The following is a 26,972-nucleotide window of genomic DNA, read 5'->3' on the forward strand; positions in this document are numbered from 1 at the left end:
ACTGAGTGACTTCACTTTCACTTTTCACTTTCATGCATTGGAGAAGGAAATGGCAACCCACTCCAATGTTCTTGCCTGGAGAATCCCAGGGATGGGGGAGCCTGGTGGGCTGCCGTCTATGGGGTCGCACAGAGTCGGACACGACTGAAGCGACTTAGCAGCAACAGCAGCATGTTAATGTACTACGCATTTACCCCAGCCTCTGTCTTCAAGTTGGTTCCACGTAATGGCTCAGAATCGACTTGACAAACCAGTATATTATACTCAGATATTGTTTCTCTAATCTATGTAAGTGAAACTATTTGTATGGTAATCTGCCTTTCTACAAGATTCAAGTCAATCGTTTTATGGCCCGGGATGACTCATCTGGTGCCAAGATTATCCCAAAATACATCTTATGGATGAAGGGCTTGGTGCCATTCTCTGAGTTTTAAGACTTTCCTTTCTTTCATTAACAGACTGCTAGTAACTATATAACATCCAGCTAAAAACTAGCAGCAAGGTATTCTTTCTGCTCTTCTGATGTTTATGTCAGAAGCTTTCTCTATCTCCTTTATACTTTAATAAAACTTTGTTACACAAAGGCTCTGAGCGATCAAGCCTTGTCTCTGGCCCCAGATTGAATTCTTCTCCTCTGGGGGCCAAGAATCCGGGTGCCTTTTCGTGGCTCAGCAGCAACTTTTCACAAGGATAGTTCTTCTATCATTCAAGAATAGTTCTGAAGAGTATTAACATTCAAAAAGGACAGTTCTGAAGAGTATTAAAATATTTAAACAAAACATTTGATGAAAATTGAACTGACATACCCAAGAAGCTCAAATATTCCCAAGCAATAGGAAGAAATAGGAAGAAAAGTACAAAGAACAGCATAATAAAATTGCTAAAAATCGGTGATAAAGAGACAGTCTTAAAGCACCTGGGGAGAAAAAGATACATTATGTACAGAACCAAGAGAATAAGAATTACAAGAGACTTACCAAAAAAAAAAACCACCAAAAAACAAAAAACAATGCAAGCCAGGAGACAATGAACAGGTATCTTCAGAGGACAGAAAGAAAAACTTGTCTATGCAGCAGAAACAACTTTTCAAAACTAATGTTAGTAAAAATGCCAGAGTAAGGACTTCTGAAAATAAATTTCATACCCATAAAAGCAACGAAAACACTGGAAATTTTTCCAGAATCAACTTTTTTCAGACTTCTGAAAATTAAACAAAGGCTTTAAGCAATCTGGTGAGGATTTTCTTGAGAAAAATGGCTGAAACTTACTAAATCAGTGAGTTTTATGGCCTTTTAACTCATCTATTCTTATTGTTCCCTCTCCTGTTTAGCTATAACCTTGAAAAACAACAGCCTGAAATGGGAAAAACAGGAGCAGGGCAATAACTGGAGTGGCAAGTCAAGACTGGATCTCCTTCAAAGACCAGTCCCCAGAGAATTATCATGTACTCTCTTTGCTGATTCCCTGGAAGATCCCCACTAGCAAAACCATCTATATTTGATCTGACTCAGCACTCATCCAGTACAAATAGGCCCCACAGGCATTTTGAAAAAAACAATCAAAGGCAACTGTTGGAACATCATGATTGCCAAAGGCAATACATACTATTTGGGTAAAAATTGGTTAACCAAAGGCTTAAAAAGAAAACTTGGGGAATGAGATATCTATAGCACACTGAAAGCTTTCACACAGTCCTGGGGTTCTTGAAGGCTGTGTGCTCTCATAGGACTGTGTACACTGCCAGAGATGTGTGCTTACTCAGGAATACCTGAGAAGCTCTAAGCACTCACTTCTGGTTAACAAGGAGGCTCAACACAAGCTGGGAGTGAAGGCTGAGGGGAAACTGTACAGCCTGACTCAATGCTGAAGGCAGGTGCCAACATGCAAACTGAGGTCCACGACAAAGACTGGGAGATTTATGGGTTATAGGCTGAGGGAAGAGGGAAAATGAGTTGTTCAATTGATACAGAATTTCAGTTCTACAGATCTTTTGCACAGCAATGTGAACATATTTAACTCTACCGAACTATATATACTTAAAAACAGTGAAGACAGTAAATTTTATGTGTTTTACATTTGTTATTTTATAAAGACATAATTGTCTGGTAATCAATGAAGCCTTAAGACAAAGTCGTTTTCATTGTTCATTAGAAGAACTTTAATGTTATACATGTTTCCACAGTCTGGTATACTGTTTTTTTGTTTGTTTTAATTTTGTCCAGCTTCTTAACAACTGGAAAGATTTTGAAATGTCATTCAGAATAACCAGGACAACTTTCATATCCTTTCCAGTTAAAAGATTTGTGAATGGTTCTGCTAGAGTACACAAGGCAGACACTCTGTTCAAGTGCTTTCTTACTTGTGGGATTGGTAACCAACCAGTTTCATTTTGTACCCTAAATTCCTTTGGGAATATGCCATCAAGGAATGTCATCTGGCCTTGACTGCCAGTTGTGATACTTGGTATTGTCTACACAGATTCTACTGTATTAGTTTTGGCATCATTCAGTGGCCTGCAATAGTCTGCACATATTCCTACATCAATTACAGCTTGAGACTATCCATCAGTCTCAGCAATTTTTCCTTTAGCTCTTAAGAAAGTGTTAGTCACTTAGTTGTGTGTGACTCTGCGGCCCCAGGGACTATAGCCTGCCACGTTCCTCTGCCCATGGAATTCTCCAGGCAAGAATACTGGAGTGGGTAGCCATTCCCTGCTCCAGGGGAGCTTCCCGACTCAGGGATTGAAGCCGGGTCTCCTGCATTGCAGGCAGATTCTTTCCTATCTGAGCCACCACAGAAGTCACAATTGGCCATTCTGTAGCTTCTGGAAGCTTTACAAACTGTTCTCACAACCATTCAATTAATTCAGTTGGATGATTAGTTAGGTAAAAAATACCTGGTAAATAAATGCTAAAATCTCAGGATCATCGTGATGCAAGAGATGAAAACTGAGAAGTAAAATTTGATTAACAAACTTCTTAAGACAAATGCTTTTAAGTGTCCAGGCTAGATTCCTAAAGGTGTGCCAAAGGTATAAACATTTTTTAACGTCCACTTTGAAAGCATTTCAAACCTACAAAAGTTCCAGTGGTACTAGATAGCTAGCTCCTATTACCTATCTTCCCCAGATGTTGACATCCTGCATAACCATAGCACAATTGTCAAAGGCAGGAAATGAATATTTATAAAATGGTGTAACTTCAGACCTTATTCAAGTTTCATCCGTTATCCCACTAAACCTTTTTTGTGGAACCTGGCCAGTATCACACATTGTATTTGTTATACTTCATTGGTCTCATCTAATCTTGGACAGATTCTCCTTTTCATTTTCTTTTACAGCCTCAACACTTTCAAAAGGTATTAGCCAACTGTTCTGTGAAATGTCCCTCAATTTGGGTCTATCTTGTGTTTTCTCATGATTTAGAATTCAGGTTGTATCTTCTGGGCAGGAATATCACAGTGTACCTACCATACCTGAGGTGAGGTGGGTAGCACAGGACATCTATATCTCAACACTGGTAGTATTAACTTTGTTTGGTTGTGGTGGTGTGCCTGATTTTCCCACTAAGTGGTTACTGTTTATTCCATCTGGAAATCTTGCCCCTAAGGTTAGCATCTATGGATATTTATTGGCTGAAAAATTACTGCTGTGACATTTGCCAAAGAGCAGTATTTTATTTCCATCCCCCCTTCTCCATTTATTCGTTGGGATTCTACTAAAAGAAGGATCTGTCCCTTTTCTCCCTTTTATTTACATCACAAGGGACCAGACATTTGCTTTTCTATGGGTATGAACAATTTTTAAGATTTTGGATGGACCTGTTAGATCACCTTCAGAAAGGTTGGGCAGATTCATACTTCCTCAGGTACTGCATGAGTCTGTCACCTTTCTACACCCATACCAACAGGAATTATGTACAAATAAATTAATTTGTTTAAAAAAGGATATCTCAGTTCAGTTCAGTTGCTCAGTTGTGTCCGACTCTTTACGACCCCATGGACTGCAGCACACCAGGCTTCCCTGTCCATCACTTATGTATCTTCACTGTTCATCTTCCATTTGTTCTTTTATATATAAGTGCACATTTTATTCTTGCCACCTATGTGTTTATAAGATCTTTTTACACTGAAGATACTACTACAAATGGAATAATGTGAAACATATCTTTTCAATTTCCTTGTGTTTTCCTTTGCTAATGGATGTTTTAGTTTTATATGGTCAAATATATTGATATACTCTTTTTATTTGTGCTATTGTAGCAAGTTCTTTCCCAAATAAAAATACTCAACATGCTCTCTTAGGTTTTTTATTAAGTCCAAATTTTTATATGTATTTCTTATATTCTTCTGGATTATATTCCACTAGGCTTTCCAACATAAACTTTTTTCTTTGTTTCAATACTTTCCCCCAAAGTTCAGGAATTTTTAAAGGAAGAATTTAAATCATTGGGGAAATATATTTAATCTTTAATAAATGATGCTGACCATCCTTTTGGGTGAAAAAATTCCCTCCTTCACACTATTTATAAAAATGGATTCCATATGGATATACATGTATTAGGAAAATATTTTTTATCAAGAAAATACAAACTCTATAAATCTAGTCAGCTGGGTAAATAATGGCAGATTATCTATCCCTGGAAAGTTTGCTAGCATTAGATAAAAGTGAAATAAATATGATTAAGATATCCTTCATCATATTGATACAATATTGCCTATATCAGATTAGTATAACTGATAGCATATACTATAAAATCTTTTTACTGTTCACAAGTTTCTATAAGGTTTTGGTAACATTCAATTGTCCTTACCAGACAGCTATAACCCAAAGGAAGAATTTTATTTGAATAAAAAGGGCCCATAAGTTGAAATAAATAGTTGTATAAAATATATCTTTATAAAAATTTATGATTACTAATGTAAATATTAATGTATATTACATGTAGGCATAATAGAAGATAATTAAAAGGTAATTGTAATGAAAATGGGGAAAAATACAAAACCAAATCAAGGACTCAGGTCTCTTTTTGGCAACACCACACAGAAGTGCCCCAAATGCTCTACGTAATTAGCTGTAAACATCTCATTGCAAACCAAATATCCAGAGGGCTCCCTCTGCCCATGAGGCATTACCGGATGTGGTATGCCCTGAAGCACTTGGCATGGACGCCCTTCTGGCACTTCTCGCAGCGGGTGTTGGTCTGTGAGTGGCACAGGGCACACCGGGTCCTCTTGTCCTGGTGGATGATCCAGTGCCCAATCATGTCGAAGCGGCTCTCAGTTTCCAGCCGCCTGCTTCTCCTCCCTTGGGATGATGTGTCTGCATTGCTCTCTAAGTACACACAGGCCACATATCTTCGGAAGGCCAGGAGATCCACCTGGGCATCATGGCAGCATATCCTATGCAGCTGCCAAGCATTGTTAAGAGCTGCATCAATAACATAACCAATGAAACTCGAGTACCACTTCATACCCCGGATCTTCACCTTGTACTTGGCGATGTTCTGGTCCATACGGCCGACACCTCCCACCTTCTCCTGGTACAGTCTCAGCAGGGATGGCTGATGAACCTGGGTCTGCATCTTGGCTGCTCCTGAGTGATGGCTTGTCAGCCCCACCGGCTCTATGCCCACAGCATTGGAGCAGATGTTGACCACACTGCTATCGTGCCAGCGGCACACAATGATCTCCTCACTCTCATCAACTTTGTAATCAAATGAACCCCTCTTCATTTTCTTCAGTTCTTTGGGATCTTTAAGGGGACAACGCTCAGTTCTGTACTCACGAACAGTTCCTGTAGCCTTCACTCCTTTCTTCCTTAAAATGGACATCAATTTGACACTTGTAAAAACCTTGTCAAAAAATATGTGGTATGGCAGACAGCCACGTGTCTGAAGTGCGTCCACAAATTTCACCACCATACTGCCTCCCAGGTCCAGGCCCCTGTCTGGCTTAGTGAACAGTGTGCCCTGGGAGGGCTCGAACCACACCAGATAGCCCCTGCTGGTTGTCCCACACCAGATCTTGTAGCCCAGCCGCACAGGCTTCCCCGCAGGCAGCTGCTTAGACCCCCGGTATCCAAAGTATTCACACATGGATTCGCCAAAGCTGTAGAACTCTTCCAAGGGTGCATGTTTCCGGAAATTGTAGTTCATGCGTACGATGAGAGGCCTGACCTTGGCAAACCTATCACTTTCATCAAGCTCATTGTTATCTGCAAAATGCAGGTATGAGAAGATCAGTTCAAATCTGTCCCTTCGAATTGCATCAGCCACAAGATGGTGATGTGAGTCAGGAGATGTTTCCCAAAACATCCTTCTCCTTGGATAAGAGATATACCCACTTAAAATCAAAATGCCCAAGACACACTTCAGTTCCTGGGCTGTGAGACCCAGGTTGACATTTTTCTGCCTAGCATAACGATTGGTTTCATTAACAATAAAATTAATCGTTCCTTCATCAAAAAACAGTTCAAAGAGACCTACAGGACTCAGTTCCTGGCTTTTGAGATCTTCCATATGAGGATCTGTTGCTGTCCAACTACTGAAGTCTGGGCGGATATCTCTTTTGGTCCAAACACGTTGAGGTTCCACTACTGCCTTCTGCTTCTTCCTGGCTGGGTGCAGCTGCAGGTCATCCTCCTCCTCCTCCCCGGTGCCAGAGTCCTCAGGGACCACAAAAGCATGCAGCACATTACCGGGCACATGCGTTCCTCGCTGGCCATCTTCATCACCTGAGTCTTCATCAGTGAAGTCCCCTGCAGCATTTTTGGGTGGTGCAATGAAGATCTCCTCCCTACTGTGGCCAGATTCCTCCTCTTCCAGAGCATTCAGAACCTCAAGTAACTTCACAGACTTCAGCTTTGAGCTGGTACTTCTCCCAGTAGAGAGGCCGCTGCAATGACAGGAAACAGAATGAAGAGAGGCCATGCAGGAAAGCTAGTGCTTCAGCAGAAAACTCCACCAAACTACTGCCCAAGAGGGGGGCACTCCCACCGTAACAGCATCTCAGATCCAACACTACCAGGCAATGTGCCAGATAAGTCAATGTTCCAGACTAACACAGATTACTCTTCTAATCTGTGTTTTACTAAAGGGAGGCATTCTAAAGAGGTATTCCATACTTCCTCTCCTTCTTCAAGTCTTTGAATCGAGGATTCTCTCTAGTGATGAGTCCAGATGTCACTGTCATCACCTGGTTAACAGTAGCTGCCAGTGGGAAGGCTGGGCTGCTGAAGGGACCTCCACTGATGTCTCTTGACTCAGTGACCCGAGCAGCCCTGCTTTTGTGCTTCTGCCTTACCTCTCTCTTCCCTTGTTCTTACTCACTTGACAAATACGTTTCCTCACTTGCCAAATTCTCATTCTCCCTACCTGAACTCTCACTACCCAAATTCAAGACCTAGCCAGATTCAGACAGATTTTCACATGGCTCCCTCAACATCTGCTATCCTACTGCATGCTGCTGCTGCTGCTAAGTCACTTCAGTCATGTCTGACTCTGTGTGACCCCAGAGACGGCAGCCCACCAGGCTCCCCCATCCCTGGGATTCTCCAGGCAAGAACACTGGAGTGGGTTGCCATTTCCTTCTCCAATGCATGAAAGTGAAAAGTGAAAGGGAAGTCGCTCAGTCGTGTCCGACTCTTCGCGACCCCATGGACTGCAGCCTACCAGCCTCCTCCGTCCATGGGATTTTCCAGGCAAGAGTACTGGAGTGGGGTGCCATTGCCTTCTCCATACTGCCTGCCAAATGGATTTGGAAACATGGAAACCTCTGTTATTCTAATTCTGTCTGTCCATGTGGGAACCAAATACAAGAGATGTTTGTATTTAGTGCTGCTCAGGGACTGCAGTGGGCACACTCCACTCCCCAACCTGCATAGCACTTGTTTCCAAATGAAGGAAACAAATGACATATCAACAAGCAAGTAGCTATACAGGATGGCATCAAGTAGTGATGAGGGCCATCCTGAATAAGGGACAGAGAATACAGCAAAGGAATAGGGCTGGGGGTGCTACTTTAGACAGATGATGAGGGAAGGCTTACAGGGCAGACAGACTGGCAAGGTGAAGGAGTGAGCCTTGCAGACAGTTGGACACAGGGTCTCCCAGATGGAGAGAACTGCAGGTACAGGCACAAGGCCCTGTGGCTGAAGGGCCTTGAGATCTATGAAGAGCAAGGAGGTTAGTGACACTGCAGACCATAGTGAGGGGAGAAGAGTAGAGCAGAGGTAGCTGGGTCCAGGGCCAAGGCTCCACAGGGTTCCAGAGTCCTGATGAGGACTTCCAGGTTATCAGAAGAAGTCCCTAAGGGGTATGGAGCAGGACAGTGAGTGGTCAATACATCACTGTGGCTATGAGAATAGACTGGACTTGAGAAGGTGGGCACGCTGATGTCCTATTTCCTGGCCACTGCATGAGAAAAGCCACACACCAGAGGGAGGATACAGACTTTACCATGAAGGCTATTTCTCTGCAGGCCTGCCCTGTAGTTTTGGAGTTTAGGCTGCATTAGAGACTCACTCCAACCTCATTTTCAGGGCATTGGCTCCACCAGCTCCCATACTAGAGGCTAGGGCATAAGACATCTGACCTCTGGGGAGATGAGGTACACCTCAAGCTCTCTGGGCCAGCCAGAAAGGGAGAGGAAACCTGAAGCTCCGCCTCTCCACAGACCTCAAACGAAGACATGTTCTCAAAGAGCAGCCCTTTTCATGCCTCCTCCAGCCACCCATGGTCTACAGCAGCAGATCCAGACCTGCCCACCCATGGTCTTGGCTAATCTCACCGCTCAAGCTGTTGTGCACCCACAGGCCTCAAACACCTTCTCTGCCTGGCTGTTCACACCCCTGTATTGAGAAAGCCTACAGGAACTGAGGCAGCCCCACACAGAACCCTCTTGTGTCTTGAAGGATGGGGAAAGCAAATCACATCTTTAGATCAAGTATGGAACTAGAGCTACACAGCTGCATCCATAGCACCCCACACACTCCCTTGTCTGCCTTGCCTTTTCTCCTATCTTCCTTTCTCCTCTCCCTCCTTGGTGCTTCATAGACAACAAGTGCTTAGGGTGGCTGGCAGGACTGAGAGCTGAAAATGTTAAAAACTTGGCCTTTCAAAAGCAAAGGGTAGATACAGTTAGCCTTGAATAACACAGGTCTGAACTATGTAAACTAAGAGAAGACTCTTGAGAGTCTTGGACTACAAGAAGATCAAACCAGTCCATCCTAAAGGAATTCAGTCCTGAATATTCACTGGAAGGACTGATGCTGAAGCTGAAGTTCCAGTACTTTGGCCACCTGATGCGAAGAACTGACTCACTGGAAAAGACCCTGATGCTGGGAAAGATTGAAGGCGGGAGGAGAAGGGGATGACAGAGGATGAGATGGTTGGATGGCATCACTGACTCGATGGACATGAATTTGAGCAAGTTCCGGGAGTTGGTGATGGACAGGAGGCCTGGCATGCTGCAGTCCATGGGGTCGCAAAGAGTTGGACATGACTGAGCGACTGAACTGAACTATGTGAGTTCACTTATGCATGGATTCTTTTCCAGTGAATATGTACTAGAGTACTGCACGATCCTCAGTTGGTTGGAGCCAGCAGTGCAGAGGGCTCCATTATAAAGTTACACACAGATTTGTGAATGCACAGAGATGAGCAACCCTAGTCCCCATGTGTTGAAGAGTCAACTGTACTTGCATAAAGCCTTTCATCAAACATTACTCCTACCTTGAAGATGAAGCCATGATATACTGGGAACACCAGGTTATCTTTACTTGCAGAGTCTAAGAATCTGTAAGAAAATGGAAGTCAGTTTTAAGAAATCATATGCTAGACAATAGGACCTTCTCTATCATTTGAGGGAAAAAAATCTCCAGATTCACTACCAGCCAGAGGGAAATGGGTCAAGTACACACAGAAAATGATGTGTAGTTGACTGGCTAGTCAGAGAAGAAAAGAAGAAGCTCCTTCATCTCACACCTCACAACAAAATACATTCTGGGACAGGGTTTCCAATAGTCAGAACTCTTGGCATTGTGTTTGTTGTAGGGGGCTGTCCTATGTATTGTGTGATGTTTAACAGCATCCCAGGCCTCCATTTACTACATACCAGTAGAACAACTGTCCCACTGGTTGTGAAAAACAAAAGGGTTTCTAGACATCACCAAGTGTTCCCTGGTGGGAAGGACTGGAGGTAAAATCTGCCTTGGTTGAAAACTACAGTCCTACATCAGTGCTGCCAATAGAACTTGCCACAATGATAGAAATATTTTGTATCAGTGCTATCCAATATAGTAGGCATGAGACATATGTGAAGATTAAGCACTGGATATACGGCTAGTGTGACTGGGACACTGAATTTTTGATTTTATGTAATTTTTAGTAATTCTAATTTACATAGTCACATGTGGACCATGGCTACTTTTTAGACAGTGAAGTCCTAGATGTATTAAGCACTAATTGCAAACAAAACAAAACACAATTTTAAAACTTTTGAAGTATATTAATGACCACAGCATGGGAAACCTTTCTTTTAGAAAACACAGAAACTCAAAGGAGGATGGACAATTTTAACTATATCAAACTTCCAACAAATCTGTAGTAGGTTGTTTTTGAACTGTAGTGTTGGAGAAGACTCTTGAGAGTCCCTTGGACTGCAAGAAGATCAAACCAGTCAATCCTAAAGGAAATCAACCCTGAATATTCACTGGAAGGACTGATGCTGAAGCTGAAGCTTCATTACTTTGGCCATCTGATAGGAAGAACTGTCTCATTGGAAAAGACCCTGATGCTGAGAAAGATTGAAGGCAGGAGGAGAAGGGGACAATAAAGGACAAGATGGTTGGATGGCATCACCAACTCAATGGACATGAGTTTGAGCAAGCTTTGGGAAGCCTGGCGTGCTGCAGTCCATGGGGTCACAAAGAGTTGGACATGACTCAGTGACTGAACTGACTGATCCTTAGAAGCCAACACAGCCCCTGGCATGTAACAGGCACACAGTAAATACCTTCTGAACTGAACAACTTCTGCTGTAGAGCAAATGGCCACACTGCAGGGCATTCTCCTAATTCTATAGCAGGCTTTTATTTTCATCTTAACTTTTTGGCTTTAAGACAGCTATTTAGTAAAGTACTAAGGAACTCAATACTTAATTCACCCTAACAAAAATGCATTCCTAAAGATTCTCTAAAACTTTGCATACGAAATGTCTAGCAATGGAGAGCCAACTGATACAGTGGACTCAAGAACAGAAGGGATAGCTAGGCAGAAAGGGTAGGAAAAGCCATTTCTCTCTTTCAGTGGTCCTCTGGCCGTGCTCCTCAGTCCCTCCATACCCTACTGTATGGCCCTTCCATCCTTCTTGCCCTTCTTGACAGAACCACCAGAGTAACTGGACAAGAGTAAACAGTGCCTCTGCAGGCTAAGCAAATTCCCAACAGGAATGATTTCCAGAAAGAGGTTGTTGGGCAGCCATATAAAGCAGCCCTTAATTTCTTCACTCCTTTAGCAAACATCAGAAGTGCCTACTAGACACCTAAGCATGTATAAAATCACTACTCTAACAAGGCTACCAAAAAGCAGAGGTAGGCGAGATTAAGATCTAGAAAACAGGACTTAGTTAGATCTAGTCAGGAAAGTCACAGAACTTCTTTCTAAGGAAAGGATAATTAGACCTCCCCTAGGAAAGAGATGGAGAAGGCAATGGCACCCCCACTCCAGTACTCTTGCCTGGAAAATCCCATGGACGGAGGAGCTTGGTAGGCTGCAGTCCATGGGGTCGTGAAGAGTCAGACATGACTGAACGACTTCACTTTCACTTTTCACTTTCATGCATTGGAGAAGGAAATGGCAACCCACTCCAGTGTTCTTGCCTGGAGAATCCCAGGGACGGGGGAGCCTGATGGGCTGCTGTCCATTGGGTCACACAGAGTCGGACACGACTGAATCAACTTAGCAGCAGCAGCAGTAGCAGCAGCAGGAAAGAGACCCTCTAAAAGAGTACAAATTCCCCGAGGAGGCAGAGAACAGCATCCTAAGCAGAAGAAACAGCAAATAAGGGGGAAAGCAAAGACAATTATGACAGGGTAGAGAACCCAAGGGAAAGGGTATACAAAGAGACTGGATCAACTATTCCATGTCTTGAAGGCACTGTTTAAAGAGACTTATCTTTAACGTAAAGCAAAGGGAAATCAAAGAAGGTTATAGGCAGAGCATGACACATTTGGCTTTACATTTTAATAAGTTTACTCTGACTGTGGTATAGACAACTGAGTGAGGGCACCAAAGCAGATGTAGGGAGATAAGAGCGATCATCAGGATGGTGGTGCTTATGGCAAAAAGTGGGCCAGCCCAAGTAGGATTCCAAAAGTAAACCAACAAGTTTGGATGATTGAGGGGGAGGGAGAGGGCTGATCAGGGAGGCCTCCCAGAGTTAAGGTTTAGTGGCTAGAGTAGGGTGGTGCCATTCACAGAGGCCAGGAGCACAGGAATGGCATGAGATGTGGGTGATTTGGACCTGTGTCTTGCACATATTGGGATGGAAATGCTTTTGAGATAACCCAGAAAGGTACTGAAAGGCCACAGTCCCTCTAGGTCTGAGAAATGGCCTGGGATAAAGTCATAAGTGAGTCAGTTTTCTGAGGATTTGTGGAAGCCCCAAAGCCACAAGAATCCCTGAAGACACAGGTGATACCCAGGGAGGAAGCCTGCATTGAAAGAGAAGCTGGAAAAGGCATCTTCAGAGATGTCTAAGAGATATAAGGGCAGGAGGTTGACCTGAGAGATAGAAAAACCAGGAGATGCTGAGCAGTTAAGGGCCAGATGTGTCAAGGCACAGGTGTGCAAAGCTGTGGCTCAGCTGGACATTCTCAGTTGGACATTCCCAGAGGCTCAGCTGGACATTCTCAACTGACTCTGGCACCCAGGAAGAAAAGGCTCTTAGATTTGAGATCTGATGTTCCTAGGGCCATTCTGAGGGATCTTGGAGGTGAGGGGACCTCTAGTGCTTAAAATATTAAATTTTCCAATGAGACAGGACAACTAAATAGAACTAAATCCTGACTTGGATCCTATACCACAAAAAGGAAATGGTTGAGAAGAGCGAAAAATTCTGAACAAGGCCTGTAGACCTTTGGTGTCCTGGTTTCGCTAACTGCTCTCTTAAGTAAGATGTTAACATTTGGGAACCCAGGTGACTCGAATGTAGGGATTCTTTGTATTAGTTTTCAAACTTTTCTCATTTTTTAAAGTTACTTAGAAAAAACATTGTTTAATAAGACATTTTATAAACGTAAATGCCTCAAAGTCAAGCCAGGTGCAAAACGGCTCAAGAATGGCCTTTGTGAGATACGGGGGCCCTCCTTCTCGTACTCATCTCAATGCTAAACAAAAAAGGGGAAGAGAGGAAAACAAAGATGCTATGCAATCTCAGCGATCCCAGAAGCAGGCAGAAACTGTGGAAATGCCAAAAGCGCCCTTCACACAGCGTATCCCCACGCAGAACCCCTTCTCTCCCTAAAGGGCAAGGCCTCTGAGCCCGCCCGATCCCGCCGACCCCGCCCACAGATGTCCACCCGCTCCGCCCCCAGCGTCAGCCCGCCCCAGACCCAGCTCCGCCCACAGCAGTCCTTCCCGCCCCAGCCAGCCTTGCCCCGCCCCCGATCCCGCCCAAGGGCCCTGGCCACTCCTCCCTTAGTACATCCTGCGTTAGCGGGCCTCGGCTTCTCCCCCAGCCCGGCCTAGCCCAAAGGCTCCCACCCCCACGCTCGCTCCGCCCCAGTTAACCCCGCCCCGGTGCCGGCCCCGCCTTCCTCCCCGCAGGGGGACCCCCTCAAACGGCTCTGTGAACTCGAAGCCCCGAGGTCCGTTGTGCCTGTACCAGTCACACCTACTTACCGTCCGCCCGCGGCATCGAAGCCCAACGCCTGGGGCACCGTTGAGAAAAAACATCGCTACGGTCCGCCGCTCCCACATCCAAGAGGGGTATAGTCGGCGGTGCAAGCGGGGCGACCTCGACCTGCGATGGACAGACTGGAGCCTCGTGGTTCGTGCCAGATACCACTAGTAGCGCGGAGCCTAGAGCGCCTCGGCGCTGCTGGCGTCGGCCGTCGCGGCAGCGCAACGTCCGGCAAGAGAGCGCTCCACTCGCCTTCGTCCCGCCTTCCGCTCCCCGCCCAGGACACACCCCTACTTAGGACACGCCCCCGATCCCAGCAACCAACGAGACTCTGGGGCTTCCGCTGTGCCGAGGGGAAACCCGGAAGTGCCTCTGAAGCCGGGGCCAGGGAAGTGAAATATACTCTTGCACCCCTTGCACCTCTTGCACTTCTCCAAGGCCTCTCTTGCACCCTCCACTCCCCCGGTTCTTCTACTTGCTAGCCTAAGCACTTTCCTCTCTATTACTCACGAAGGGACGAAACCTTTTTTTCTCTCTAGGTGGGTGGTTCTCCAATATAATTCAACAACAGCTTCGCTTGGGAACATGATAGAAATGCATATTCTGGGGCCCCATCCCAGAAATAACTAATCAGAAATTCCGAGGCTTGGCCCAGTAACCTGCATAACCTGCTCAACTTTACACCTTGGACTTTTTAGTTTGGATAATTCTTTGTCGTGGGGGCCTGTCCTGTGTATTGCAGGTAGGATCACCAGATATAAATCAGAGTGCTCAGTTAAGTTCGAATTTCAGATAAATATATACCCTAAGATTAATCTTAGATTGGCATGCTGCAGTCCATGGGGCAGCAAAGAGTTGGACAAGACTGAACAATAAGATTAATCTAGCAGTTAAGTATTTCATCTGGTGACAATGTTGTTGTTCAGTCCCTCAGTCCTGTCCAATTCTTTGTGACCCTATGGGCTGCATGCAGCATGCCAGGCTCCCCTGTCCTTCACCATCTCCCAGAGTTTGCTCAAGCTCATGTCCATTGAGTTGGTGATGCTATCCAACCATTTCATCCTCTGTCTCCCTCTTCTCCTCATGCCCTCAATCTTTCCCAGCATCAGGGTCTTTTCCAATTAGTTGGCTCTTCCCATCAGGTGGCAAAGTATTGGAGTTTCAACTTCAGCATCAGTCCTTCCAATGAGTGTTCAGGGATGATTTCCTTTAGGATTACTGGTTTGATCTCCTTGTTGCCCAAGGGATTCTCAAGAGTCTTCTCTAGCACCACAGTTCAAAAGCATCAATTCTTCAGCACCCAGCCTTCTTTATGGTCCAAATTTCACATCTGTACTTGACTACTGGAAAAACCATAGCCTTGAATATGTGGACCTTTATCAGCAAAGTGATGTCTCTGCTTTTTAATGGTAGGTTTGTCATAGCTTTTCTTCCACGAAGCAAGCATCTTCTAGTTTCATAACTGCAGTCACCATTCATGGTGATTTTGGAGCCCAAGAAAATTAAGTCTCACTGTTTCCATTTTTTCACCATCTGTTTGCCATGAAGTGATGGAACCAAAATGCCATGATCTTAGTGTTTTGAGTTTTAAGCCAGCTTTTTCACTTTCCTCTTTCATCAAGTGGCTCTTTAATTCCTCTTCACTTTCTGCATAAGGGTGGTGTCATCTGCATATCTGAAGTTATTGATATTTCTCCTGCAAGCTTGATTCCAGCTTGTGATTTATCCAGCCCAATGTTTTGCATGATATACTCTGCATATAAGTTAAATAAGCAGGGTGACAATGTACAGTCTTGACATATTCCTTTCCCAATTTTGAACCAGTCCATTATTCCATGTCTGGTTCTAACTGTTACTTCTTGACCGACATACAGGTTTCTCAGGAGGCAGGTAAGGTGTTCTGGTATTTCCATCTCTTTAAGAATTTTCCACAGTTTGTTGTAATCCAGACAGTCAAAGGCTTTCTCATAGTCAGTGAAGCAGAAGTAGGTATTTTTCTGGAATTCTCTTGCTTTTCCTGTGACCCAACGGATGTTGGCAATTTGATTTTTGGTTCCTTTGACTTTTAAAAATCCAGCTTGTGCATCTTGAAGTTCTTGGTTCAAGTACTGTTGAAGCCTAGCTTGAAGGATTTTGAGCATTACCTTCCTAGCATGTGAAATGAGCACAGTTGTGCAGTAGTTTGAACATTCTTTGGCATTGCTCTTCTTTGGGATTGGAATGAAAGCTGACCTTTTCCTGTGGCCACTTGTTTTCAAAATTTGAAAAGCAAGTTTTCCAAATTTGCTGGCATATTGAGTGCAGCCTTTTTATACTGTTCATGTAGTTTTTGTGGGCTTCCCTGGTGGCTCAGAGGTTAAAGCGTCTGCCTGGAATGCGGGAGACCCAGGTTTGATCCCTGGGTCGGGAAGATCCCCTGAGAAGGAAATGGCAACCCACTCCAGTACTCTTGCATGGAGAATCCCATGGAGGGAGGAGTTTTTGTGGCAAGAATACTGGAGTGGCTTGCTATTCCCTCCTCCAGGAGATCAAACAAGTCAATCCTAAGGGAAATCAACCCTGAATATTCATTGGAAGGACTGATGCTAAAGCTGAATCTCCAATACTTTGGCCACCTGATGTGAAGTGCCAACTCACTGGAAAAGACCCTGATGCTGGGAAAGACTGAAGGCAAAAGGAGAAGAGGGCAGCAGATGGTTGGATGGCATCAGTGATTCAATGGACATGAACTTAGTGAACTCTGGGAGATGGTAAGGGACAGGGAGGCCTGGTGTACTGCAGTCCGTGGGGTCACAAGGAATCAGACACAACTTAGCGACTGAACAACAACAATGAGTGAAGCACTTTAACAGAATCATCTTTTAGGATTTGAAATAGCTCAGCTGGAATTCCATCACCTGCATTAGTTTTGTTCATAGTAATGCTTCCTAAGGCTCACTTGACTTCACACTCCAGAATACCTGGTTCTATGGGAGTGGCCACACCATCATGGTTATCCAGATCATTAAGACCTTTTTTGCTGATTCTACCTAGAGGTATTTTTACTTGCTAAATCTGGTAGCACTGATTTAGGATTTTGAGCATCCCTTGGCTGTATCCACTAGGTGCCAGTAGCAAACCACACCCCCTGTTCCACCAGTTATGATAACATCACCTACAAACTGGCACTTGCCGTGAGTGCTTTCCATCTACTTCTACAAGGATTAAGTCATGTGCTGCTGCAGCTGCTGACCTTCAACACCCCCTGAAGGAGTTGAGGCTGGAGAGAAGAAATAAGGCGCTCTGTGCTCAGAGAAAAACTGGCAGGACAGGTTCTTCAGATAGGTATCCTCAGGAGCTGACTTTATGAGCCCAATTCTCATATCTCATATCTAGAAAAGCACCAAAATCCTTCGTGGTGATGACTGTTTCTTGTGACTAGCAGAAGCTTCACGAGACTAGTAGAAACCTTGTGGAAAATATGTGCTTGATTGCAAGTACTCCCCCCATTACTAAAATCACATACCTACTGACCTGTCCCCCTTGCCTCCATGGAGCAGTTTCTCAGAGGTATCTGAGGTGCTGTCTCCTGAACTGCAGTCCTCATTTTTGCCCCCAATAAAACTTAACTCACAACTCTCACATTGTGCCTTTTTTTTTTTTTTTTTTTAGTTGACAACAACTAAAATTGTCTGCAGGTACTCTGAAGGGGGTGGTGGGCAAAGTCCCCCTTCCACCCAAGATTACCCCCATCTCCTCCCCATACACACACTTTGAGACTCAGCTCCATAAGGTATATATGAGTGTACTTTACAGTAAAAGGTGCTTTGACCTCCAAGGGATTTTCTAAACACAAAAATCTTTGGGACCAAATCATGCTAAGTATTCAAGAAGAGGGCCAAGTAGCGAAGATTCTGTATTGGCTTCTCTAAGTTGGCATTTCTCCATAAGGGTTTTGGTTAGTGTAAAGTGTAAACCACCTAGGTCAGGAAAATAAGTCATCATCCTCATTTGTGAGATTCTGGAGCCAAGGGCACACTCAAGTTTGTCATTGTTTATTCCACAAATCTGTATTGATGGCCTGCAAACAAGATACATCAGAGAACAAAAAAGTTCTTGTTCTCATTGGAGTCTCTTTTTAATAAAAGAGGCACTCAAGAAACAAATAGTGTCAAAGGTGATAGATGCTGTGAAGAAAAAGGAAGTAAGTTAAGTGGGTAGATGAGTTCTGGGAGGGTGGGGTGCTATTTTAGGTAACATAAGTGCAGTGTTTCCTATCTTCCTTTGTTCCCCATGCCTACATCTCATTCATTCACACATTCAGCAAGATCTGTTGCAGTAAAAACAGAAATGAGTGAATGGCCTTTGGCACATACCAGTCAAACAGGCCTGCAGGAGTTAAACAATCTTTGCTGTTCTTTAGCTGTTGCTACTCGGAGAAGGCACTGGCACCCCACTCCGGTACTCTAGCCTGGAAAATCCCATGGACGGAGGAGCCTGGTAGGCTGCAGTCCATGGGGTTGCTAAGAGTCGGGCACGACTGAGCAACTTCACTTTCACTTTTCATTTTCATGCATTGGAGAAGAAAATGGCAACCCACTCCAGTATTCTTGCCTGGAGAATCCCAGGGATGGGGGAGCCTGGTAGGCTGCCGTCTATGGGGTTGCACAGAGTCAGACACGACTGAAGCGACTTAGCAGCAGCAGCAGCTGTTGCTACTAGCAAACACTACTAGCAAACAAGTTCAGCAAACAAGCTGAACTTGTCCTTCACAAAGCTAATCACTCTCTGACTGATATATAGATTATACTCTGCACCTGGCATTCTTTGCCCCTACACTCTTGTAGCATTCTGCATTTCCAAAAGAAGGTCATGGGCCAATAACTGCAGGGTCACTAGACCCAGTTGCTGAGTTGCTTGATGGCAGCTGTGGCTATTTTGAGACTACAGAAGGAAAAAAAAAGTGCAAGACCTTTAAGAGGATATAAAACCTTTCCGTATTCCTGAGCAAGGGGGACACAGTTCTTGAGGAGCTAGCCGGCTGTGTTTCCCTTTTGCCTGGCAAAAATAATAAAGCTACTCTTTTCTGTTTACCCTAAACTCTGTCTCCGTATTTCTATTTGGCATTGGCAGACAGGGAGCCAAGATTTTGGCAACACAGCTACTGAATGCCCACTCTGTGACAGTCACTGCTTACATTCCAGTGAGAGAAACAGACAATAAACAAACTAGTAAAATATGTGATATTCATTATAAGTGGAAAGTTCTATGGAGAAAATAAAGTCAGAAAAGGGGGATGTTGTATCCTGTTTTAAATAGTGTGGTCATGGAAAGTATCCCTGAAAAAAATTATATTTGAGGGGAAAGCCAAAAGATATGAAGAATAAGCCATGCAGAATTCAAGCAGGGAAATACTTGAGATGGGGAGAATAGCATGTTTAAAGACACTGAGGTGGGATGAACCCCAACACTTTGGAGGAATGGAATAGCTGCAGCTGAGTAAAGAAGGGGAATCAAAACAATGAAGTTGGAGAGATGATAAGTTATATGCCAGATATGTGGCCAGCCTCTGCATGCATTTAGGGTTCTAGCGGAGAAAGAATGCAGTCTGATGAAGCTTTTGTAAGTGCCCTCTGAGGTGCAGCAAGAGCAAAGAACCACACAGGAAGCTATTGCTGTGGTTCAGAAGAAAGACGATAGTGACTTCCAAGGTGTGAATGGTGGAGCCACAGAGAAATAGTAGCGTTCTGAAAGTATTTTGCAGGTAGAGTCAAGGTTTGCTTATAGATTGGATGTAGAACATGAGAATAAGGAGTCAGGGAACACTCCAGGTTTGGGGCCTTCACAAGTGGAAGAATAGGGTTGTCATTGACTGAGAAGGGCAAGATGGCACAAGGAGCAGGTTTGGTGGGAGATGAGGAGTGTGGTGTTAGATACATAATCCTCAAAATTCAAAAAAATAAGATCATGGCATCCAGTCTCATCAGATCAGATCAGTCGCTCAGTCGTGTCTGACTCTTTGCGACCCCATGAATCGCAGCACGCCAGGCCTCCCTGTCCATCACCAACTCCCGGAGTTCATTCAGACTCACGTCCATTGAGTCAGTGATGCCATCCAGCCATCTCATCCTCTGTCATCCCCTTCTCCTCCTGCCCCCAATCCCTCCCAGCATCAGAGTCTTTTCCAGTGAGTCAACTCTTCGCATGAGGTGGCCAAAGTACTGGAGTTTCAACTTGAGCATCATTCCTTCCAAAGAAATCCCTAGGCTGATCTCCTTCAGAATGGACTGGTTGGATCTCCTTGCAGTCCAAGGGACTCTCAAGAGTCTTCTCCAACACCACAGTTCAAAAGCATCAATTCTTTGGCGCTCAGCCTTCTTCACAGTCCAACTCTCACATCCATACATGACCACAGGAAAAACCATAGCCTTGACTAGACGAACCTTTGTTGGCAAAGTAATGTCTCTGCTTTTGAATATGCTCTCTAGGTTGGTCATAACCTTTCTTCCAAGGAGTAAGCGTCTTTTCATTTCATGGCTGCAGTCACCATCTGTAGTGATTTTGGAGCCCCCCAAAATAAAGTCTGACACTGTTTCCCCATCTATTTCCCATGAAGTGGTGGGACCGGATGCCATGATCTTCATTTTCTGAATGTTGAGCTTTAAGCCAACTTTTTCACTCTCCTCTTTCACTTTCATCAAGAGGCTTTTTAGTTTCTCTTCACTTTCTGCCATAAGGGTGGTGTCATCTGCATATCTGAGGTTATTGATATTTCTCCTGGCAATCTTGATTCCAGCTTGTGTTTCTTCCAGTCCAGCATTTCTCATGATGTACTCTGCATAGAAGTTAAATAAGCAGGGTGACAATATACAGCCTTGACGAACTCCTTTTCCTATTTGGAACCAGTCTGTTGTTCCATGTCCAGTTCTAACTGTTGCTTCCTGACCTGCATACAAATTTCTCAAGAGGCAGATCAGGTGGTCTGGTATTCCCATCTCTTTCAGAATTTTCCACAGTTGATTGTGATCCACACAGTCAAAGGCTTTGGCATAGTCAATAAAGCAGAAATAGATGTTTTTCTGGAACTCTCTTGCTTTTTCTATGATCCAGCGGATGTTGGCAATTTGATCTCTGGTTCCTCTGCCTTTTCTAAAGCCAGCTTGAACATCAGGAAGTTCACGGTTCACATATTGCTGAAGCCCCATCACTTCATGGCAAATAGATGGGGAAAAAAATGAAAACAGTGACAGACTTAATTTTCATGGGCTCCAAAATCACTGTGAACAGTGACTGCAGCCATGAAATTAAAAGATGCTTGCTCCTTGGAAGAAAAGACACGACAAAACTAGACACGTATTAAAAACCAAAGACATCACTTTGCTGACAAAGGTCTGCATACTCAAAGCTATGGTTTTTTCCAGTAGTCGTGTACACGTGTGAGGTTTGGCCCATAAAGAAGGCTGAGCACCAAAGAATTAATGCTTTTGAACTGTGGTGCTGGAGAAGATGCTTGAGAGTCCATTGGACAGCAAGGAGATCAAACCAGTCAATCCTAAAGGAAATCAACTCTGAGTATTCATTGGAAGGACTAATGCTGAAGTTAAAGCTCTGATACTTTGGCCACCTGATGGGAAGAGTCAACAAATTGGAAAAGACCCTGATGCTGGGAAAGATTGAGACCAGGAGGAGAAGGGGGAGACAGAGGATGAAACGACTGGATGGTATCACTGACTCAATGGCCTTGAGTTTGAACAAACTCTGTAAGATAGTGAAGGACAAGGAAGCCTGGGGTGCTGCAGTCCATGGGGTTGCAAAAATCAGACATGACTGAGCGACCAAACAACAACAACAACATAATCCTCATTCTTTTGGGACCTTGCTTCACGAGTTAGTGGGGGTGACTGACTGGCTTTCTTTTCTAGATGGAGAAATACTTACTCAACTCATACCCACCTCTGTCTAAATTGATGGTTAGGATCCTTAGCTAAGTCATTTTCTCCTGCATAAATGCTCAGTAAAAATCTGAGATTTTGTCTGGATGACTGGTTTGTTACACTCAAAACTTAACTTCCTCATATAAATAATGAAAATATTCACAATCCCTGGGTGATTCATAGAGTTTAGCCTGGGAAGGATTACACTGAACCATCCCCCTCCATTCTAGATCCCCAATTCCTTCCTCTTCAGATAACAGAAGGGGTATGCGAAAGGATTTCACTGTTCATACAGCAGTACATGTGCTGGTAACTGTGGCTCTTCATTCACAAATCACCTCAAATAGAGGATGGAGGACTCCGAGAATGAGAGGCCAACACTCTTCCAGAATAAACCTGCATACAAACCACTAGAAACATTAGATCCCTATTGTGGGATATTAGGATCATAGAGATTTGGGGGAGAGGGGGTCTAAGATACAGGGAGAAATAAGCATAGATCAAAATGGAGAAGAAAATAATCATGAAAAGATGGACTGAGGTGGAAAAGAGAAGAAAGAGGAGAATGATGGGATAGTGTCAGGGTCCTCCAAGTGAGCCCATCTAGTAACGCAGGTGCTCTCTCCTTGACTGATGTTACCTTAAAACAATAAAACAACCAATTATTTTACCAGCAAAAATGAGTTGACTGGGGGGCAGCAAAGAACTGCAATTATGGTGAACCACATGCAAGTCCTATAAAAGGAGAGGAAGCCTTTTATAGAAAAAAAGATGTTGGGATGGGCTGTTAAAATAAGTCCACTGAAGTATAGTGACTTTTCATTGGCTGAGTTGTGACAATGTCACGGTTGTTGTGCTGTTGCCAAACAAGGAGAAAAACATCTTTCTTCCTCATGCTGAAAGTGGGTAAAGTAGGGTCATTTCCAGCCAGAGATGCAAAGAAGGTGTCTTCCTATTAAGATTTGTATTGCCATGAAGTGGTATGTGTATGAAGCTTCCCATTCTGGCCTCCCAACTCTAATACAGTTCCTTTTATTAATTTTGACACTCAGCTGCCTTCTCAGAGTACACTGAAGGAATTTTTTTATATAAACAATTTCTTTGCTAGCAGTATTGGATGTTTTAACCAGCACGGTAGCATATTGATTGATGCTCCCTCAAAAGCTATATCCACCCAGAACCTCAGAATATGACCTTATTTGGGATAAGAGTCTTTGCAGATACGATAAAGATGAAGTGAAATCATCATAGATTATGGTGGGGCTTAAATCCAATGATGAGTGTCCTTGTTTTTGGCTTGTGGCTTCATCAATTCAATCTCTGCCTCTTCAACATGTGTCTGTGTGTGCCTTCTGCTTTTCTGTCTTCTATAAGGACATCCATCATCTCACTTTTGTGTTTTAAGCTGTTGCTCATAGTATTCTGGTAAAACAAACAAACAAAAAATGTGTTTTGTTAGTTGTTTAGGTTTAGGGCTCAGCATGATGGAATCTTAGTTTTCATGTATTTTAAAATGTTAAAATCACTTTTGTAGATTATTTTTATTTCAGCTAGAGCTTTTTGATGGCTTTGGTTAAAGTTTAACTTTCTTATTTCTGTTAAATACACATTGTGACAAATTTTGTTGAGTTAGCATATGCTCACAGTGACTGGTATGACATTTATCAACCCTTATATATGCTTCTGAGTATAACTCAGTCAAACTTTCATTTATTGCAGAATTTTTATTATTGCTGTGTTCCATGAAAGTGAATTGAGCAAGGAGTAATGAGCTACATAAACAGTACATAGACAGTGTGCTCAGTGCTTGCTCCCTTCAGCTTTTTATAATGTAGAGAGAATTCTGAGAGCATTCGCATCTAGAGAGCATTTGTCACTTAGGGAGCATTTTGTTAATGTTACATGTGAATGGTAGCACATGTAACTTTATGAAAAATTAATTACAGAGATTTGAAGAGCCCATGTAGATATTTTCAGTGTCTTGCTTGGAATTAAGCTACATTAACAATTTTTAAAATTTGAATTGGAGATTAAACAATATGCCACTAAATAACCAAGAAGTCACTTAAGAAATCAAAGAGAAAATAAAAAGTACCTGGAAACAAAAGAATGAAAACACAACCCAAAACCTATGAGATGCAGCAGAAGCAGTGCTAAGAGGGACGTTAATGGCAATACAATCCTTCCTCAAGAAACATGAAAAAGTCTCAAACAACCTAACCTTACACCTAAAGCAATTAGAGAAAGAACAACAACCCCTCCCCGCCCCCTAAAAATCCTCAAAGTTAGTAGAAGGAAAGAAATTATAGAAATAAATGAAGAAGAAATAAAGAAAACAATAGCAAAGAGCAATAAAACTACAAGCTGCTTCTTTGAGAAGATAAACAAAATAGATTAACCATTGTGTTAAATCACTTCAGTTGTATCTGACTCTTTGCTACCCTATGGACTGTAGCCTGCCAGGCTCTTTTGTCCATGGGATTCTCCAGGCAAGAACCCTGGAATGAGTTGCCACGCCCTTCTCCAGGGGATCTTCCCAACCCAGGGATGGAATCCGCATCTCTTACATCTCTTGCATTGGTAGGTGGGTTCTTTGCCACTAGTGCCACACTAGCCAGATTCATTCAGAAAAATAGTGAGAAGGCTCAAATCAATAAAATTAGAAATGAAGAAAGGAGAAATTACCAGTGACACCACAAAAATACAAAAGATCATAAGAGACTACTACAAGCAACTATATGCCAATAAAATGGACAACCTCAAAGAAATGGACAAATATTTAGAAAAGTACAACCTTCCAAGCTTGAACCAGGAAGCAATAGAAAATATGAACAGACCATTCACAAGCAATGAAATTAAAACTGTAATAAAAAATCTTCCAACAAACAAAAGCCCAGGGCTGGATAGCTTCACAGGTGAATTCTATCAAGCATTTAGATACAAGTTAACACTTATCCTTCTCAAACTCTTCCAAAAATTGCAGAGGGAGGAATATCCTCAAACTCATTCTATGAAGCCACTGTCACTCTGATGTCAAAACCAGACAAAATATTACATAAAAAGGAAAATTACAGTCCAGTATCACTTAAGAACATAAATGCAAAAATCCTTGATGGAAAACTAGCAAATAGAATCCAATAATACATTAAAAGGATCATACACTACAATTGAGTGAGGTTTACACCAGGGGAGCAAAGTGTATATATACAAATCAATCAATGTGATACACCATATTAACAAATGAAGAATGATGCAAAAAATTGGGGATGAAAAGGAGGGAAAAACCTACATAACAGGAATTAGAAAAATCAGCCCTTTAAACCAGAATTCTTTCTAAAATGTAAATTTTGAAATTGTCTTTAATTGAGAAATAGGATGTTTTAAAGAAAAAAATTTGGAAAAAAAAGTTTTAAATTTATTATCTTAAAAGCAAATTTCAAATAAATCTGTTGTAGCTCATTTATAAATGAGCTTCAGGGGGGTTGATGATTTTTTTAGGGTGTTTGTAAAAATGCTGTAAGACATATTTAAGGAGGAAAAGGAACAGGAGGAATTAAACTTCTATCTTTATTTAAGTGATCACTGAGTTTATTTCACGTGTATGCATATACGTCTATACGTGTATGTGTGGGATAAATTTTTACATATTAAAATTATCATGTTTGCCAAGCATGAACTAAATAACACTTTACGGTTGATGATGTTGATAAATAACATTCAATTATAGCTCAGCTACCTGAACTTAAGTGTCAAGGCCTTCATTAGCCATGAGAAGAATCACAGGCTACTCAACAATTAAGTATGCCACATGCATGACATCACAGTTCTATGGGACCATTAGCAGGTTAGTCATCTGTTCATCAAGGTGTCTTATTTAGGGGAATGCATGAAGTTTTTAGGCAAGATGGCTCTGAAGAAAGAATCAGATGCTAAGTATAGAGTCAAGCTGGAATCTCTTGCTATTAATAGGCCCAGGGCAACGAAAGTGGCATTAACCAAGAGGCTGCTGTTTCCCCAAACTTGCTTGTTCAGGGATGATACTGACTGTAATATGCATGCCGATAAGAATAGAACTGATTGAATGCACTCTGTATGATTAAGGAGTTAATGTCCTATGTAAAATTTAAAATTACTATTGGTAAAGAATATCCATGGAGATGATAAATATACGCACGATTAAACATAATATGTATTATGTAACACCAAGAATACAATGTACATGCTTAGGGTAATATTGTATTCATATTATATAGTATTAATTCCATGATACTTATGTATGACAACATATACTATATACTATACAAAATTAAACATACATAGCATTAATAGAAATATTAGTGGGGAAAGCACGGAAACTTGGCATACAGTGGAATATGTCACTCTTTTTCACATCTTCTATATAGATATAGCACATGAAAAGAGTTTTGAATACAAAGAATTCATTTCTTTGTTTTTTTAATATATGTCCTTATATTTTAAAAATATTATTTATCTGAATTTACTACAGTGTCTGAATCCATGTATAATGCCCTTCCCTTCATTTAAACACTTGAAGGAGACATGGTCTCTAACTGCCATGTTGACAATAGACAAGTAGGGGCCAGCAGATGCAAGGAGAGAAGCTGGGAGGCTACAGAGATATCCAGACAGAAGATGGTGGTTGGGACCAGGATAGGAGCAGGGGAAGTGCTGAGAAGTTGAAAGTAGAGTTGATGGAATCTGCTGATGTGAGTGTGAGAGGAATCCAGAACAATCCCCTGGATTTTGTCTTGAGCAGCTGGAAGTATGGGGATATTTTTATTTAAACTGGGAAGATAGCAAGTTTGGGCTGGGATGGACAGAAATTAGCAGATCAATTTGACCCATGTGAGGTGCTTATTAAATATCCCAATAGACTAATGTAGAGCTCCTGGCTAGACAGATAGACTGGGGTAGGCAGAATATAAATGGTACTGAAAGCTGCCAGCCTCAAGGAAAGCACAAGCCATGAGGGTAAGTGGATTGGATTGCAGGGTATGAGTGGAGCTCCTTCCTGTCCTCCCAATCAAGGAGGCTGAGCTGAGTGAACTTCAATATCTCAGTGGCCTCAATGCCTACCTGTGCATGCAGGCCAGATCTCAGCTGCCAACCTGGAAAGAACAGGGTGCTGGTCTCTCT

The 26,972-nt window shown here is 42.9% G+C and overlaps 1 protein-coding gene across 1 annotated transcript; it reads right to left on the reverse strand.

The window, feature by feature from the left end:
• Positions 1-4,293: 4,293 nt before the first annotated feature.
• PGBD2 (piggyBac transposable element derived 2) lies at positions 4,294-14,255 on the reverse strand. Its single transcript, XM_006052723.4, has 3 exons — positions 13,902-14,255; positions 9,732-9,795; positions 4,294-6,894 (listed from the first exon to the last, which is right to left on the reverse strand). Exons 2-3 carry the CDS (start codon positions 9,746-9,748, stop codon positions 5,130-5,132), a joined length of 1,782 nt encoding a protein of 593 aa, XP_006052785.3. The 5' UTR covers positions 9,749-9,795; positions 13,902-14,255; the 3' UTR covers positions 4,294-5,129.
• Between the last annotated feature and the right edge of the window lie 12,717 nt (positions 14,256-26,972).

This window comes from Bubalus bubalis, chromosome 9 (genome assembly GCF_019923935.1).
Source record: "Bubalus bubalis isolate 160015118507 breed Murrah chromosome 9, NDDB_SH_1, whole genome shotgun sequence".
NCBI lineage: Eukaryota > Metazoa > Chordata > Mammalia > Artiodactyla > Bovidae > Bubalus > Bubalus bubalis.